The 19,453-nt window shown below is 39.1% G+C and overlaps 1 protein-coding gene across 3 annotated transcripts in view; it reads right to left on the bottom strand.

The window, feature by feature from the left end:
* Positions 1-19,453, bottom strand: part of tusc3 (tumor suppressor candidate 3) — a 193,548-nt gene that overhangs the window by 8,219 nt on the left and 165,876 nt on the right. For all 3 annotated transcript variants that reach the window (XM_008111711.3, XM_003221566.4, XM_062981522.1), the window contains 2 exons: positions 7,717-7,791; positions 3,974-4,064 (listed from right to left, as the gene is read on the bottom strand). In XM_008111711.3, the coding sequence (XP_008109918.2) occupies positions 3,974-4,064; positions 7,717-7,791 (166 nt within the window). The remainder of the gene's footprint in view (positions 1-3,973; positions 4,065-7,716; positions 7,792-19,453) is intronic.

Consider the following 19,453-nt stretch of genomic DNA (forward strand, 5'->3'; position numbering starts at 1 on the left):
ATGCTGACAATATACAACTCTATTTCTCCCTTCCATATAATTCAAAGGAAGCCATTTCAAGTCTTCAATCAACAATGGTTTGGATGAGGTTGAATACATTCAAGTTTCATTGAGACAAGAGGTGCTCTTGGTTATTTGAAAGACAGATCAGGAAACAGGGATTCAGCATGTGCTGAATTACATGCATCTCCTGAAATCTCAGTTTAACCGCATATTCCTGGACTCATCAGTGCTTATTCCTTGAGATGTTAGACACGGATGTAGTGACACATGCTTTGATCAAATTCTATTTGCACTACCGTAAAATGATCTGCATAAGGCTGCCCTTGGAAACTTCAGAGAATCCAAAACACTATGTCCAGACTGCAGACTAAGGCTGATTACAGGGAACTCAATTATGGCAACAGCTTCACTGATGTTGGTCTGTTGCTGGGCACAGTTAAAAGTGCTGGTTCCAATCCACTAGTGTAAGACTAGAATAAATGGATGAAAATTACAAGGAAGCTGGTTTTAGCTAAATTTTAGGTGACACTAATGGGAAAAGCTGTCTGAACAGAGCTTGGAAATGAGGCTAACTGTTCATCTGGATTGCCCAACAGACTGTTTTGGGAGGTGATGGACTCCCGTTTGTTGGAGGTATTTAAGCACAGGATGAAAAGCCATCTGTCAAAGATGCTGTAATTGTATCCTGCATTACAAATCCTGTATTCAGCGGAGGATTACATTAGATGAGCTTGAAGGTCTCTTCCAGTTCTGCCTTTGTATGTGTATTTGTTCAACATTTAGTTTTAATTGTGGTATTTGAATGCTGCAGCATTTGGAATGATGCAGGAATATCATTGAGATCTGGACTACAGCAAGAAGGATGGGGAAAACAACCTGCATTCCCAATACAGTAGAGTCTTGCTTATCCAACATAAACAGGCCAGCAGAACGTTGGATAAGCGAATATGTTGGATAATAAGGAGAGATTAAGGAAAAGCCTATTAAACATCAAATTAGGTTATGATTTTACAAATTAAGCACCCAAACATGTTATACAACAAATTTTACAGAAAAAGTAGTTCAATACACAGTAATGCTATGTAGTAATTACTGTATTTACGAATTTAGCACCAAAATATCATGATGTATTGAAAACATAGACTACAAAAATGCGTTGGATAATCCAGAACATTGGATAAGCGAGTGTTGGATAAGTGAGACTCTACTGTACTTGGTTTCCATAGAGAACTTAGATGATAGCTTCTTTTCCTTACAGTTTAAAGAAGTACACATTGCACATAACTATAGTTGAACTGTCACATTTTTAGGTTTGACTCATTTGCAGATTTGATTAAAATGTTCTATCTGGGAATTTCTATGCCCTTCAGTGTAACTCTATAGGGTTGTGCTGGGGGATCTAGAGATTCAATGAGAGGTGTTCTCCCAAATAAAACAATAGTTTTTTTAATTTATGATTTTACTACTTTTGTGATGGTCCAGGGCCCCTAATCCTAGTGAATATGGAGAGCTGACTATATTTTAAGAGAGGTATGTAAAATGTGTCTGGTATAAGAATCAAGAAATCATTCTATGTTTCTTGTCTAAAATTTGCTCATGAAATTAGTTTTACTATTGCAGCACTGAGATGCACTGAATGGGTAAAGTAATAGAAGGCTGTAAATGAGGAACCAGCATAGTGGTTACGCTGATAGATTACGCTGGAGACCAGAGATTGAATTCCCACTCAGTCTTTGAAACCCACTGGGTAACCTTGGGCAAGTCACTCCTTCTCAGCTTCAGAAGAAGATAAAGGCAGTATCTGAAATGGAAACTATCTGTTTTCAGATTTTTTTTTCTAAGCTTGGAAAAAGTGGTGACATACAGCTAGGTTTCCTACTGCAAAAGGTTTGAAAGAAACAAATCCGGGTAAAGGCTCTGGAGCATAGGTCAGGGCTAAGAAGCCATGCTTTCTTTTCTTTTCCAAATTTGTGAAATGAATGGGGCTGCCTTGAAACTATATGGGTCTCTCTCTGAAAATGACTGGGAAATTGCAACTGGTGAAAAATGCAGCAGCTAGTTTGCTGAGGGGAATATCATTTAAAAAAACACATGTAACATTGGTAACAGGGATCACAGGCGGTCCCCACCCTCCCTTTAACAGTACAGGTAAAATGTTCTGGATACAGAAGAGATATATAAAGGACTTGTGATTCTTCTCTATTTCAAAGAGGGAAAAAGTCAGTGTGTTTCATATTGCCACACTACAGAACCTTCCCTCCAAACCACAAAGAGGCATGAAGATTACCCATTAAACAAACAAAAAAAAACTACGATAGAACACAAGAATATGCACTAAAATAATAAATAACTTTAAATTGCGGTCAAGCAATTAGTAGTACCAAAGGGAGTGTCCACCCTCCAAAATCAACATATTATTTAAGTAACAAGACACCTTAGTTTTTTCTGTTGTCATTAGTGAACATACATATATTTTTCATTAAAACTAATGTGAATTACTTGTATGCCTGGAGGGAGAATGTGTAACATACAGGAGCCAAGTAGACAGGCAAGACAGTAGCACAGCCTGTGAGGAATACCTCAGGAGACAAAATGGATTTTCAAGGAAAGTTTAATGAATCCAGCAACGTTTTGCTCAGTGAATAGAATATCCCCAGAGAGTTAGGTAAGAAGTCCCTAAGAACAAGGGTGTAGGAATGGATGACATTGATGCAGCATCGGAACAGGTAACAAGGCCAGAATATTTATAAAATATTGACTGTGCAACCAGTAAATGTAGGTTTTTAAAAACTGTTATGTTGCAATCTGTTTGAAGGTTTCTATACTGAAAACTAAGTATGAGTTGAATCATTCCAATTACTTGGCAAGCAATATAGAGATCTCCCACATATGTATATATGTGTAGGAATGTGTGTGTATGTATGAGAGAGAGAGAGAGAGAGAGAGAGAGAGAGAGAGAGAGAGAGAGAGAGAAAGAGAGAGAGAGAGAGAATGAATGAGAACATGAACAAAACTGCTTGGTTGAAAATGAGCCTCAAATATGGACAGGCATTTCTGCCTTCTTCTCCACTCCTGGCGAACCCTATTGCTTAGGACAAAATGATAGAAGTGGAAAAATTATAGAGAAAAAATAGTTTTAACAGTGGCCTTTTTGTAAAGTTCTGTATCTGCTCTTGGGGGGGAGAGACGCATTAAAAATGAAGTAAACTGACAAGGGAAACCAAAACTCAGCTGTGGGGTATATAAAAGAATCGACTAAGATGTGAGGTCTGAGATCATGTGAGTCAGAATGTTCTGTAGCAAAATCAGTGATTTTCAAATCTTGTTCTAAAGAAGCCTGAAGTTTTTGTTTGGAAGAACAGCAATGGCAGACAAACCTACAGCTTTCATACTACTACTACCTTTCTCTGCAATGTTCAGTAGTATGAGACAGCTGGATACATCATTGGATGAACATTCAGCAGTAGAGCCCAACAAGCTGTATATTGTACCCTGCATGAACAGAGTATGAAGTCTAGAATATCCTCCAGAAGTCTTTGCAGACAGCTAGGAGTTATAGATATAATTTGTTCTTATGAAACTCAATCAGTACTTCAATATTAGGGACAGCAATTCTGAAAACTATAATCAAATTATTGTTGATCAAATCCCATAGGTTAAATAGCTTAAAATAGCTATAGAGAGACTCAGATTATGTTCAGAGGAGGAACACTGCAAGATTTTGTATTTCATCCTGCAGAATGTATATTTGTCTTACCTTGCCACATCAATGGAGCAAACAGAACTACCCTTCAAAGACCAAAGTGCCATTTTTATATTTTTGAATTTGATCATCCCAACAAACCTAACAAACCCATCAGATACAAGAAAAAGACTGTTCAGGAGTTCATACGTCACAGCTAAATGCAAGGGAAGGGTAATGGGTTGACAACCATTAGTTAAATATATAGCTATGTTATCTGGGACTTACCTGTATGGATAGCCATGATATTTGGAGCGGAATATGGACAGCAGGAAGCTGAAGAAGAAAACAACGAGACCCAATCCCACCAGGCATATTACTAGGGGGAAAAAACAACAATATATAAAAATTTCCTCAGGAACTCTGATACTGGTTAAAAACAGACACTTCCTTAATATAAAGCAATATAATATATACTCCAACATTTAATAAATGAAAACCAATATATATGTGGACAAGGAACTCCAGGGTGTGATCAAAATGGCCAAAACATCTTATCACTTCTTTTTCTTCATCCTCAAAAATCCATTTTTGAAAGTGATATGATAGCCATCAGATTCTGGGTGACAAAACTGGCCCCATGCCATTGAATTGCCCTCTCCTGATAAATACAAAACTGGCCTTATACCACTGAATCCAACATTTTAGAGCTGAAAAGTGGGACAAGTATGGCCATGCAATAGCAGAATGTGGTTAAAGGTAAAAGTAAAGGTTTTCCCTGACGTTAAGTCCAGTCATGACTGACTCTGGGGTTTGGTGCTCATCTCCATTTCTAAGGCAAAGAGCTGGTGTTGTCCATAGACACCTCCAAGGTCATGTGGCTGGCATGACTGCATGGAGCGCCGTTACCTTCCCGCCGGAATGGTACCTATTGATCTACTCACATTTGCATGTTTTCGAACTGCTAGGTTGGCAGGAGAGAATGTGGTTAAGATGGTGAAATTATGAAGTTGCCCAAAAAATTACAATTTGATACAAATTATGGTCTGAAACTTTGTAGTCAAGATAGGCAAGTGCTGTGTAAATTCAGCAATGTAACTAGCTACTTATAGGGAGCGCATGACGCCCCTATTAAAGCAGCTCCACTGGCTGCCAATAAGTTTCCAGTCCCAATTCAAGGTGCAGGTTATGACCTACAAAACAATAAACAGTTTGGGTGCCACCTATCTTCATGACTGCATCTTCCCCTATGCTTCCACCACCATCACAGGCACAGCTTGTGGGGACGAAGGAGAGGGCCTTGTCGGTGGTGGCCCCTTAGCTTTGGAACATCTCCCCAGGGAGATTAGGCAAGCTCCCACACTTTCTTCTTTTTGCAGGGATCTGAAAACCTGGATGTTCCAGCAAGCATTTCAGAACGAGTAGTCCCTAATTTAAATGCCCAGTCCCTAGGTCGCCAGACAGTACTCTGTTCTCTGCACCCCACTCATCTTCTGGCCTTATGGTAAGTTGTTTTGCACTATCAGATGCTCGACCCCTTTATAGCCTGGTCATGCCCATTTTTGTAATTATGGTCATTGGTTGCTGCTATCTTTTTTCTCTTATGTTTAAGTGTGTTTCATATGGATTGTTGTTGTTTTTTATGATGTTTTTATTTTATTTTAGTGGTGATTTTATTTTAATGGACTGTTTGCTTTTATGTCTGTTGGACTTTCCGTCCCATATGTAAGCTGTTTTGAGTCCCTTTGGGGACATGGTGGCGGGGTATAATAACGTTTATTATTATTATTATTATTATTATTATTATTATTATTATTATTATTATTATTATGTATGCATTTTTATACACTATGTAGGATAACAAGTATTATATCCAATTAGGAGCTTTGTACGCTAATAAAGAAAAAAAATCTGATGTCATAAATCATTCTGAAACTGTTTTCTTCTTTTAGGATTATCTCCCAGTTTGGCTTCTTTCTGCATACTGTCTAATAGACGTGAAAACCTGGTTATTTCAATGTGCTTTTGACTAGTTTGGCACAATTTGATGGAGTCCTTTGAACTCCACCTATATCCAGCCACTGCACTTTATTACCGGCCCATCATATTAGTGACCTTGCAATATATTGCACATGCATAATTTATTGCCTTGTCTCCAATCTTTGAACATGCCATTGAATAACCAATTGGTTATTGGTTATCGGTTGTTGTTGAGTTTATGCTTTTATGCTGTTAATATGTTTTTATGTATTAATTTATTATAATTGACTGTATCTTATGTTGTTGTATTTTATTGTTGCATACTGGGCTTGGTCTCCATGTAAGCCGCCCTGAGTCACTTCGGGGAGATGGGGCGGGATATAAGAATAAAATTACTATAATTATTATTATAAACACTATTGAGTGATTTTCTACACTTGGTGTAATTTTTGACTAGCATTGTAATGAGCAATTGAGACTAGGCATTTTGAGTAGTAACAGTTATTAATAAGAAGGCACGCAAAAGACAGGCGAGACTGCAGCATTTTGCTTTTGCTTGAGCCCACTTTGGTAAGAATCTGTCCCTTCATGTCTTCCCCTTCCCCTGAGTTAACTGTGCGCAAACTGCTTTTACATTTTGAACTCACTTTACAACACTTGAAAGAGTTGAGACAAAAGAGAAAAGGATGAGGAAGAGAAAAAAACTGTAGCATTTGAAAAGCTATTGAAAAAGTGGAATGACTAAGGATTAACTAGAACTGTCCCTGTATGAAATTACCTGAAAGCACTCTTCTTATACTATCTAAAGTAACACAATCCATTTTTTAAAAAAGATTTTCAACAGTTTGCTTTTCCTTGTCTTTGTAAATGACAAGAAAATGGCTGTTTAAAGAAAAAGAAAAGTACGGGTGCCAATGTAGCAAGGATTTCATAGTGCTGAGACTTTGCTAGAGGAACGCATGAACTTGGAATTATATGTTTCAGGAAACATTATTTCAGGTTTATTTCAGAAGCTTCATTTTTTTAAAAGCTACAACTTAATTGCCTGCTGCCACAGACTGTCAAATTCATGGCATCTGGATCCTACCCCCTGAATGAAGAAAGGCAGTGATTGCTCAGTTGGTTCCAATGAAGCAGAGGGTTAAAACTAGACAAAACACCATGTGCACAATAAGCAGTTGGGTGAATGACTTTTAAAACAGTAACATGTAGGTCAGAGCCCCCAGTGGTGCAGTGGATTACACTGCTGAGCTGCTGAACTTGCTGAACAAAAGGTCAGTGGTTCAAATCCGGGGAGTGGGGTAAGCTCTCTCTGTTAGCCCCAGCTTCTGCCAACCTAGCAGTTCGAAAACATGCAAAGTATGAGTAGACCAATAGGTACTGAAGGTAATGGTCTCCATGCAGTCATGGCAGCCACATGACCTTGGAGGAGTATACAGACAACGCTGGCTTTTAGGCTTAGAAATGGAGATGAGCACCAACCCCCAGAGTCGGACACGACTCGACTTAATTTCAGGGGAAACCTTTACCAACCAACCTATGTAGGTCAGGGTCATGCAGACTAGGAATCTCTGTATGTGTGCAAGATGCAGCAAAAGAGCTTTAACCAATGAAGAAAAGGAAAAATGCTTCTTGAAGCAAAGCAAACTATATGTAATGCGGATTAGAACTGCAACCGGAAGCAAGGATTAAAACGATTACAGTGCATGCTCGGTTCACAATCAGTTTCTTCCCTTCCAATTTATTTTGAAAACAGCTGCTTGTTTGGTGTGTATGGGGATCCTTTTATAATTTACTGTGACCAGCAAAGCAATACTTCTTCAACCAACCTGGAGAATTGCTTTTGAAATGCAAGAGCCACCTTTCAGGAAGCTCTTTGGATTCCAAGTCTGTATATAGATATGTGTTGGTGAATATGTAAATACATTTGCAAATACCTTAGAAAAGATGAACATGCATTTTAAAACTGTGAATTTTTAGGTAGGCATTGGTATATTTGCATGTCTTCATAACAACTGCCATAATTTGACCCAGCACACTGAAGAACTTACTTCTCCTCTTGCCAACATCTCCTTTGGAGGTGGCAGCTTCATTCAAAAGAACCATTCCCATGGTGATAGCGGCATCTATATTGTTGCTGTCAAGGAAACAATGGAACGGCAGAAATCTCACAAAGCCAAAGCATTTCTAAAGTTAGGAATTACTGATTTTACGGTTCAAAAAAAGTGTTAAGCACATTCTATGAATTGTAAATATATGCAAAGCTGTCAAGAGAAAAAGGAGCATTAAAATTGAGATAATTCCTATATTTCATCGACACTGTATATGTAACTTTCTTTTCTGCTGGTCTTGGATTCCTTATGAAATTAGAATAGCAAAAGGTTTAAGGAATCTAAGTACACTAATGGTGTTTTGTTACATGAAGCAAGCACTGTAATGCCCTCAAACCTACACGATGCTGAAAACTCATGTAGCAAGTCTGGTAGTACAAAATGAATGTCATCAGGAGACCGATACAGGGTGCATAAAAATAATTACATTAATTCTGATTAACTGATGCATACCTAACAATTTAGGTAGCACACATGATACTGCTTCTCAACTAATGTTTCTGAGATGGATAGTATCTTTCTTATATACCCCAAGAATGGAGAAAAAGCATTGCAGCGGCAAGTGTTTTCAGTCACTGGCCATTTTTAGGCACTTAATTGCTAGCTTTTACAAATGCAAACAAGCACATAATGATAAAATAATTTTAACTAATTTGCCAGGATCCTAAGCTGTTCACATAATTGCCTGAAAAAGTATTCATGAAAGGCAACCGTTACTACTGTAATTAACATCTGTTCCATGTAGTCGGCATAAAACAATGCAAGGGGAATTGATATATCACAGAGCTATTTTTAGCCTTCAGGGGAAAAAGAAAAGAAACTATGTCACTTTATAATCTATGTGTTTAAAAGCAACAGCAATAGCATTGTTGTATCCAAGTTAACTAAAGAAAAACTATCAACCCAGCATCATTTTTGTTGTAAATAAATACCCAATGGTATACATGGATATTAGGGATTTTTGTCCTTTCCTATTAAATTTTGTTACAATAGCTAATAATACAAGAAAAGATATAACCATCAAGAACTTGGAAAACTTGGGGACCAAAACATGAAACAAGCTAACCTTATTTCTAAAGCTGAATATGTCTTGTTGCCTTTCTGTGTGGGGTTTTTAGGGGTGAAAAGACATGATAGGCAGCTCTCTAAATAAAAAGATAGGTAGATGATAGACAGACAGATAGATAGGCAAACAAACAAGACAAAAAGAGGTGCCAAACTGATTTCAGTGGAAGATAGCCACACATGTGATTAACTATTTTACAATAAAATAAGTGAATTAAAAGATCTTGGTTGAACAATACTCAATGTTTACAAGAAGTCACTTCCATCTTGCTTAACCCAAAACATTAATTGGCTTGGGATTTCTCCTATAGACAGACACTGTTGATAGAAAATAGTTCTTGCAACACTGCAGATCTATAATGATAACTGAATTCCTCTGCTGGTAACAGTACCTTTGTACTCAGACACACGTTTCAAAGACACATCTTTACTTACATAACAACAGCAAGCAGCCTGGAAGAGTGACTCTGCTTAAACTTCCCTTATTAGTCTTATGATTCGAAGGGGCTGATCTTCTTAGGTGACAGCCACATTTTAGGATTACCAAAGTGAAACAAAGGTATTTATGTACCATGAAGACACATACACAAACAATATATGGATGCAGAATATAAATTATGAAAACAAAAACATATCCTGCAATATTTCACAGATGAAAACTAGGAAATGTCTAGTCAAACTATACCAAAGTGTGTGCAAGATGGCAAAACATATTAATGAAGAAATTTAGGAAAGATTACAGCTGTTTGCTTGTGTCAGCATTTACAGCAGTGATTCTCAACTTGTGGGTCCCCAGATGTTTTGGCCTTCAATTCCCAGAAATACTAACAGCTGGTAAACTGGTTGGGGTTTCTGGGAGTTGTAGGCCAAAACACCTGGGGACCCACAGGTTGAGAACCACTGGTCTATAGGGAAATGGAAGACTGTGCTCCCTCCTCTTCTACCCCTTTATTTGAGTTAACTGAATGCAAGGCACTTTGGCACTTTGCATCAGTTGAATAAGCTATGGATGAAAAACAAAGTGAAAGGAAGAGACTTTTAATAGCAGCTTAAAAACTTGGGCAACTGAGAATCACTTGGGACTGTCCACCACAAATCAGAGAGTTGGAGGGTATGAAATCTTACAGACACACTTTCACTGATAAAAAAACCCCAGAATATTCAGAGCTGGTAGTGCATTGCATCCCTAAGCTGCACTAGGGCATGCCTCCATGGGCCCAACAAACAAACCCTTAAGGCCATCTGCTCTCCACCACATAAGCTGAAGACTTTAATCTTACATAGCCTCCCCCAATTTCTATAAGCAACATCTGGGAGGTAAACCACTTTCTTTGGCAAGGAAGGCCTCGGTCTGTCCAAACATGAGAATAGAAGACAAAGCTCATATCTATCCTTTGGGATAGTCCTAAAGTAATCTCAGCATCTACAGGCCTGTTTCTATCCTTAAATGGCCACCCTGAGTCCCCTGATGGGTGAGAAGGGCGGGGTAGAAATGATGTAATAAATAAATAAAATAAATAAATGGGGTTGCCTAGAACCAATTAATCTGTATGAGAAGCTGCCTCACAGATAAATGTTCACTACACTAGGTTATACAGTTTAAGTATCCCTCAATACTTGAGTCTAGAAGTGTTTTGAATTTTTTATTTTTTCAGATTTTGAAATACAGTAGAACCCCGGTAGTCCGAGTTAAACGGGTGGACCTCAGCTCGGTCAACCCGGATCACTCGGATTACCAGGCTTCCTCTCCGTTGAGACGCGGTTTGGATCCAGAGGAGCTGCAAGCTCCTTTGAATCCAGGCTGTGTCTGAACGGAGGGGAAACCTCTCCGTTCAGACGCAGTTTGGATCCAGAATTGCTGCAAGCTCCTTTGAATCCAGGCTGTGTCTGAACGGAGGGAAAACCTCTTTGTTCAGACACAGTTTGGATCCAGAGGAGTTGCAAGCTCCTTTGAATTCAGGCTGTGTCTGAACGGAGGGGAAACCTTTTCGTCACGCCGGGGGCCGGCAGCACTGGCGCCCGGCGTGGCGAAGGAGCCGGCCGTGCGTGTTGCTAGGTAGATAGCAAGCTACCTACCGTGTTTCCCCGAAAATAAGACAGTGTCTTATATTAATTTTTGCTCCCAAAGATGCTCTAGGTCATATTTTCAGGGGATGTCTTATTTTTCCATGAAGAAGAATTCACATTAATTGTTGAACAAAAAAATGAACATTTCTTATATACTGTACAGTAGTTGTCATCACAAACCAGCATAACCAGGCAAACTGTGAATCCTATCAAGAATTTATTGTTACTACCATTAATTCCATGTCCAACACTCTACGTTACGTATATTTACCAATCATGCATGCTCTGGTGTTCTGTTTGTTGGGCATGCTTCCAAACAAAAATTTTGCTAGGTCTTACTTTCAGGGGAGGCCTTATATTTAGCAATTCAGCAAAACCTCTACTAGGTCTTATTTTCTGGGGATGTCTTATTTTAGGGGAAACAGGGTAGCAACACACAGGTGGTGCTCGCCCCTTGGGGATGCCCCCTGCATGTTGCTAGGTAGCTTGCTATCTACCTAGCAACATGCAGGGGGCACCTCCCAAGGGGCAAGCGCCCCGTGCGTGTTGCTAAGTAGCTTGCTATCTACCTAGCAACACGCCCGCCAGCAAGCGGGTGAACGAGGAGGGCCCTTGCAGCTCTCCCCATTCACCCGCTCAGATTGCACCGAGGCTTGGACGAGCGGGGCTCAGACGAGCGGGGTTTTACTGTACCCGTATTTGCCTATACATACCTAATGTGATATCCTGGAAATGGGACCCAAATCTAAACATGAAGTTTATCTATGTTTCATATACACTTCATACACAGAACCTGAAGATACTCTTATACAACATTTTGAATAATTTTGTGCATGAAACAATGCTTTTTTGTGTTGTCAAAGGCTTTCATGGCCAGGATCACAGTGTTGTTGTATGTTTTCCGGGCTGTATGGCCATGTTCTAGAAGTATTCTCTCCTGAAGTTTCGCTCACATCTATGGCAGGCATCCTCAGAGGTTGTGAGGTAATGTTTCTTTTATACACTGAACCATCATAAAGCAAAGCAGTCACTATCTCAATCACCCATGAGGACAATTTTGGATTTCAGATCATTTCAGATTTTCAGATAAGGGATGGTCAACCTGTACAGGTCTCTAAGTATTAGGATGTTGAACAAATAACTGTGACAATTCCTTTTGGTAATCAATCCCCATGTAATAAGTCTGAATGTGACCTGGACATAGTCACTTGTTGATCACAAATTTTTTATTTAGCTTTGTCAACAGGTTGTCAGGCAATAAGAGCAACTGCATGTAACTCCTCTATAAGGATAAGATAATTTTTGTTACAAGTAGCCCATGTCCTTGGAACGGTTCATGTAAAGATCAACATTTCATAAACAAACCTTGCAGCATATATCAATCTGCTCAGAAGAAAGCTGCGCTCATGATTAATGGATTTTATTTCTAGGTTGTAACCTCAGTTGATCAACTGTAAATGTTTTAGTAGGGTGGATAAATATTAACACTTTTTATTAGGATAAACATGAAGATTTTTGATTAAAACAAGCATGTTCTGTTTTTAGATGACACACAGATGTGACAGCTGACTATTGTCTTACAAGGCACCCTTAGCTTTTCTCCCACTTGAGAAGCAATACACCTTCCAAGATGGTGGCTCCCATCACAACCTTTGTAGCTTCATTAAAATGCTTTTAAATACCCATCACACATTGGACTGTAGTCAGTGCTTCTATCAATCAAACTGTTTTAAAAAGGCATTTTCAACTATCCGATCCCTGAATCATGAATGAAGGTCAAAGCTAGAACATGAATGGTTATTAATTGTGCTTCTCTTATCAGGAACACAAGATGAATATGATTTTCATATTTCATAAGAATTCATCTTTGCCATGTCCTGGTGAGTCTTTTTTGGCCTTATTTTTTCTTCATTATTTAAAGATGATGTTGATAACTACATCTCCACCCTTCATTCTCCAAGGTGGACAGAAATGTTGGGTGCTTGAGGCAGAAATCCAAGCTAACATCTCCTCTCACCCTAAATGCTAAGGTATGACAAACTAGATAACCAGCAATGTGATTCATTTAATGAAGTGAAAGGGTTTTCTCCATCCAATTACTTGATTGTTGCCCTGGATTTCTGAATTTTTATCTTAGCTCAAAAAAATCTGACAATATACTTTGGAATTTGCTTACTTAGTTTGCTACAGTCATTAGTTCCTTAGATCTTTTCTTATCTGTTATACAATTCAACTGTGTTTTAGATATGCACTGTTAAAATGTGAAAAGAAAGAAAAAGGAAATATAATACAAACATTTGCATGACTGCAACAAGATCCTTTCCATGCATTGTTCAAAGTGAGGAACAACTGCATGCATTACATATGCATTACATATTAATACAACTGTATTCAGCACATTTTGTGGCATGCTGTTTTTTCACTGTGGACACTCACAATATAGATTGGTCTGGGGGAGACAAAAGAACTGAAATTTCCAACAAATCACAAGTTCACAGCAGCCAGTACAAAATTCGGAAATAACAACAAATCCAACAGAACAGTGGGGAAATCCAAATCCATTTGTAGATATCAAAAAGTAATTGAAACTCCAAATACCCTGAAGAATTTTGGGGCACCCCCCTACCAATGCTTCCTCAGATATTTAATGCAAGGGCCATCAAGACAGCTCTATGACATAGGAAGGTCTATTGAAAATCAAAGGTACTGATTCATTCAGAAACAAAAATGACCTTCAAGAATGCAAGGGACATTGGCACTTCTGGCCATGCATATTTTTAAAGCATACAAATAAAACAGGGAGACTTGTTCACTCATTGTATGTGAACGGGCAGACACTTGGCCTCCTTGTCCTTCAGGCAACTCATCTGGAAAATTGAAAAAGTAAAATCTCACAGAAAACCAGATGCTATATCTGAGCCAAAATATCCCGAGCAAATAAATTACAAGAGTATAAATAAATAAAAGGTCATTGGCTTGAGCTGGCCACTCAAAGTATCCACTTTAATTTTTAAATTAAAATCTCAAGCTTCACACTGACTCCAGAATTTCAAGCTTCCCAATGACTCCAAATCTAACCCACACCATTATTTATTGAATGCATTTATTCATAGGGTAATAATTACCAACATTTATCAAACCCTGGCAGCACTGAAGAGGTCAGTGCCTGCAAACATGGCCAACGAGGCAGAGAATGCTGCCAGCTTCCCAATGCTCTTTGGTTCTAGTGGTTGTATAATCCTCCCTTCTGCACTGCCTGGCTTTGTCTGAAGAGATAGCAGCATTTTGGGGAAGACAGTGTGTCTCTCTGGGTGGTGATTGTAGTGGAACATCAGAAAATAGAAAGTATTAGTAACTTTCATGTCGACACTCTTCAAGCCTAGGTCATTTTTTCAAAGAGAAAACTGAGAGTGACAGTTGAAGCAACCTGTCAGTCTGGTGTCCAGAGGAAAACTGCCCTATCATTTAGTCCTCACCTTCACATGATTAGTGCCTGCCGAAATGGGAAAGGGGGGGAAAGCACCCCGATGGTTAAGCTGTTTACCACATTTTCTGACTGAACCAGCAGAGTAGGTGATATCTTTGCAAACAGATATAAAACCTCTGGCTCTGTAGCTGTGCTGTAAGTGCTTCCTTTATATATTACACTGGGGTTGCAATGGAGAAGAGAACCACACTATTCCTACAGAGAAAAAGAATTTGGATTAGACACAATCAAACTACATCCAGATACTCCCCACTATGGAACTTTAAAATGTGTCTTATTCCCAGATGGTTTTTTTGTTGCCAAAATCCAGGTGAAAGTGTAAAAATTCTTAAAAGATTATTATTGTAACAACAGGTATACCATTTGGAAATGTAGCAGAATTTGGAGAAAGAATAGTCTTTGCTGCTATCTCTTCAGACAAAGCCAGGCAGTGCAGAAGGGAGGATTATATGCTTTAACAGAAGTGTCATCAACCCTTTAATAGAGAGTGAAAGAGATTGGTAATAAAAACCGAGAAATGGTACTGAGGCTAACCAACACACGTTGTGCCATTAGGCAGATACATCAAATACTAATTGGAACTCCTTCTGTAACTTTTGATTACAACATTTTTATTTCCCTGTCACTACAGCATATTACAAGATTGATCTTTTTGGAACGTCTTCCTCTGGTTTTTTTCCTCGTCTTTAGAGCAGTTCCTTGAAATTTTGATTTGCCCTCAAGTCAGGAACACTTAAGCGTGACTCAAGTGCAGAATGTATATAGCATGTTCCTGTCTAGCCATTTAGCTTACAGATCGGTCCTTTCTGATGGGAGAATGGCCCTCTGTACATTACTGAAACATCCGTAGGATGACTATGATACAGAGCACATAGGGTTACATACAGTCCCTAAGTTACGAACAACATAGGTTCTGTAGGTTTGAATGTTTGCCTTTCATTTTTGGAATCTGCCCAGAGTCCCTCTGGGGAGATAGGGCAGAATATAAATAAAGCATTATTATTATTATTATTATTATTATTATTATTATTATTATTATTAAGTTGAATTTGTATGTAAGTTGTAATAGGTACATTTTTAAGTGTAACTCCAGTTTCCCCTCCTCCCTCTCCCCCTCCCTCCCTCCCTCCCTCTCTCTCTCTCTCTCTCTCTCTCTCTCTCTCTCTCTCTCTCTCTCTCTCTCTCTCTCTCTCTCTCTCTCTCTCTCTCTCATACATACACACACACACACACACACACACACACACACACACACATGCTTTGAATAGCTTGTTTTGCTGTCAGTGCTCCAGCAGATTTCACCTTACTTTCTGTCCCTGTGAGAATTGGATTTTGTAAAAAAAATGGCTTGTTGTAGAAACAAGGATTGGTGATAAAGCTTCAGTGGGGACATCTTTTCCCTTCTGAGAGGCAGATTTCTCTCACTTTCTGTTATTTCACTCTGGTTTTAACTATGAGTCATATGTAAGCCGAATGTTTGTAACTCAGGGACTGCCTGACTGCACAATTAGTTATGCATAAATTATAGATGATAGAGTTGCAACAAGCTACAATATTCAACAGAGTGGTTCTCAAACTTTAGTCCTCCAATTTTTTTGGACTTAATTGCTCAGAAGCCTTTCTGAAGGCTTTACTAGCTTCACTGCATAGAAGAGAAAATCCCATTTTTTATGTAAAGGAGACTGTTTTCAGAGTCCAAGATCAGAACAATCAATAAGCTTGTGTGTAAGTCCAACTTGTTTGAAATGCACAGGCAGTTCTCGTCCTGGTATCAAGGCAAACAGAATCATCCAAATACTTTCCTGCATGTCACAAGTAGAACATGTGATGTGGAGCATAGTTTCTCTCTTATTCATGTAGTAGCTTATTATGATGGTAAAAATCTTCCTAGAATCATAGAATAGTAGAGTTGGAAGAGACCACATGGGCCATCCAGTCCAACCCCCTGCTAAGAAGCAGGAAATCGCATTCAAAGCACCCCCGACAGATGGCCATCCAGCCTCTGCTTAAAAGCCTCCAAGGAAGGAGCCTCCACCACGGCCCCGGGGAGAGAGTTCCACTGTCGAACAGCTCTCACAGTGAGGAAGTTCTTCCTGATGTTCAGGTGGAATCTCCTTTCCTGTAGTTTGTAGCCATTGTTCCGTGTCCTAGTCTGCAGGGCAGCAGAAAACAAGCTTGCTCCCTCTTCCCTATGACTTCCCTTCACGTATTTGTACATGGCTATCATGTCTCCTCTCAGCCTTCTCTTCTGCAGGCTAAACATGCCCAGCTCTTTAAGCCGCTCCTCATAGGGCTTGTTCTCCAGACCCTTAATCATTTTAGTCGCCCTCCTCTGGACGCTTTCCAGCTTGTCAACATCTCCCTTCAACTGTGGTGCCCAAAATTGGACACAGTATTCCAGGTGTGGTCTGACCAAGGCAGAATAGAGGGGGAGCATAACTTCCCTGGATCTAGACGCTATTCCCCTATTGATGCAGGCCAGAATCCCATTGGCTTTTTTAGCAGCCGCATCACATTGTTGGCTCATGTTTAACTTGTTGTTCACGAGGACTCCAAGGTCTTTTTCGCACACACTGCTGTCAAGCCAGGCGTCCCCCATTCTGTATCTTTGATTTCCATTTTTTCTGCCGAAGTGAAGTATCTTGCATTTGTCCCTGTTGAACTTCATTTTGTTAGTTTTGGCCCATCTCTCTAGTCTGTCAAGATCGTTTTGAATTCTGCTCCTGTCTTCTGGAGTGTTAGCTATCCCTCCCAGTTTTGTGTCGTCTGCAAACTTGATGATCGTGCCTTCTAACCCTTCGTCTAAGTCGTTAATAAAGATGTTGAACAGAACCGGGCCCAGGACGGAGCCCTGCGGCACTCCACTTGTCACTTCTTTCCATGATGAAGACGACGCATTGGTGAGCACCCTTTGGGTTCGTTCGCTTAGCCAATTACAGATCCACCTATAACTGTAGTTTTGTCTAGCCCACATTTTACTAGTTTGTTTGCCAGAAGGTCGTGGGGGACTTTGTCGAAGGCCTTACTGAAATCCAGGTACGCTACATCCACAGCATTCCCTGTATCGACCCAACTCGTAACTCTAAATGTATAAAATCAGAGACACAAGATTTAACACCAAATCAAGTTTTTAAATGGCCACCAAACATGTTCGCGCAAATCAACATCCACAACCAAGAGTCACTTTAAACATTATTAGCACTCAGTGACATTCAACCCAACAATTAAGAGTTTTATACACTGCCAGCAGTGCCCCTTGGAAGGTGCAGTACATGTGCATTATGCAGATGACACCATGTGAGGAGAAGCTTATCAGAGAATCACATAAATGAACCACTTCAGCAACAAAATTCTCTAATATGCCTAAGCATTTGATGCATTCTTGGCCGTGTTCAAATACACTTATCATATGTTCAGACACATTTATGTGTTGCATTGCATTGCCAGCAACATGCATACCTCAGAAATATTTCCCTTGTTTTCCAATATGAACACATGAATTTGTTAATGCCGATGAGAGTAAATGAAATGAAATGTGAACAGGTATGTATAAAATGTTTAAACTGATCAGATGTTTCTAACCATGGGTAAATTAGGCCTAAAATATCTGGTTCTCCAATCAGCCCACCTTACCCATTTTGCAATGGCAAGGAAGATTGTTCCCCTAAGAACTGGATCTAGAATGGGCTTGTACATACATGAATGACAACAATACTTAGGCCTATGCTTATCTATACTTTAGTCAGTCGGTCAATCAATCCATCTCTACTTTGCCTTTTTCCCAAGAGAGGGACTCAAGGTGACTTACAGAATAAGCTCTTTTCTAGTGACCTATTTCTCTTTGCAAGCTGTGTCCATTACCCAACTATATATTTGGAGCACTCTGAATTATTATCTTAAGTTTGGAAATCCCCAGGCATTCACTCTAGGATTCCATCAATATTTCTGTTGATTCCACTTCTTCACCTGCCTCCTTGTGTTTTTTTTACAAGCAGCCATTCTTTTGGGAATTATCTCTTTGAGACAGATAATCTGATCTTTCCAAGGCTATAAAATAATACATTCCTGTGCTCAAAAATAAGAGAGAAGCTTTTCATATTAGCATTTGCAGGAATGTCAAGGATTTCACTTGAAACTAAAGCTACACCATTGTAGAAAAAAGGATAGGTGTTTCAGTCATCTCATTAGAAAAGTAGAATTATCTGCACCAAGTTGAGTACACAATTCCAAAAGGAATATCAAGCAGTTGAAAGGTATATTGTTTTTCAAATAGCCATCCCAAAGGTAAGATCTTATGATGCTAGACTATTTTGGTGATCTCTACTGCTGAAAACTGACATTCTATCTAAAATCATTAGATCCGTGAAGGTAAAAATTTAAAATCCATTTCAGCCCAGACCAGGTACAACAAGCAAAGTACGGAACTACACTGACCGAATGACAGACCACTAACTTTCAGAGCTTTTCTTTTCAGAGAGATAACACCTGGGCTACTTAGAAAAGATGCCAATCACACTGGTTGGAGAAAATAGGTTTTGAAAAGCTTGAAAACGAGAATCCCAAATAAATGTTGAAACACTGATATACAATTATATTTTAGGGGAAAAAAACAATCCCTACAACCCAAGATATCAGATGAAGCATTGATTTGTTTTCTGAAGAAAGAAATATCTGTGTTTACTTTACAGAAGTGGAAACAGAAGTATACAGTAAAACAAATCTATAGGTTTGTTGGGAAAATGTGATGCCCCAGGTCTCTTATCAATTTCTTTACTTTTTCTCTCTGTTCTATTGTCTAATTGATCTGATTGTCTTATGTCATTTATTCTGTAAATGGCAGCCCATTCCCTTTATGTTTCAAATAGCATTTCCAATCATTTACATTGTGATACTTCTCTCATCCTTCAAGTTCCAACTAAAAGGCTTGACACTAATTCCCAATTGCAGGAGGATAGGTGTTACATAGTACAATCACTGCACCTAGCACATTCCAAATGTACTGGACTATAGTTTCCCTATTCCTTAGCTTATTTTTTATTTATTTCGTGTCAAAAGCAT

The sequence above is a fragment of the Anolis carolinensis genome, chromosome 5 (genome assembly GCF_035594765.1).
Source record: "Anolis carolinensis isolate JA03-04 chromosome 5, rAnoCar3.1.pri, whole genome shotgun sequence".
NCBI classification, from domain to species: domain Eukaryota; kingdom Metazoa; phylum Chordata; class Lepidosauria; order Squamata; family Dactyloidae; genus Anolis; species Anolis carolinensis.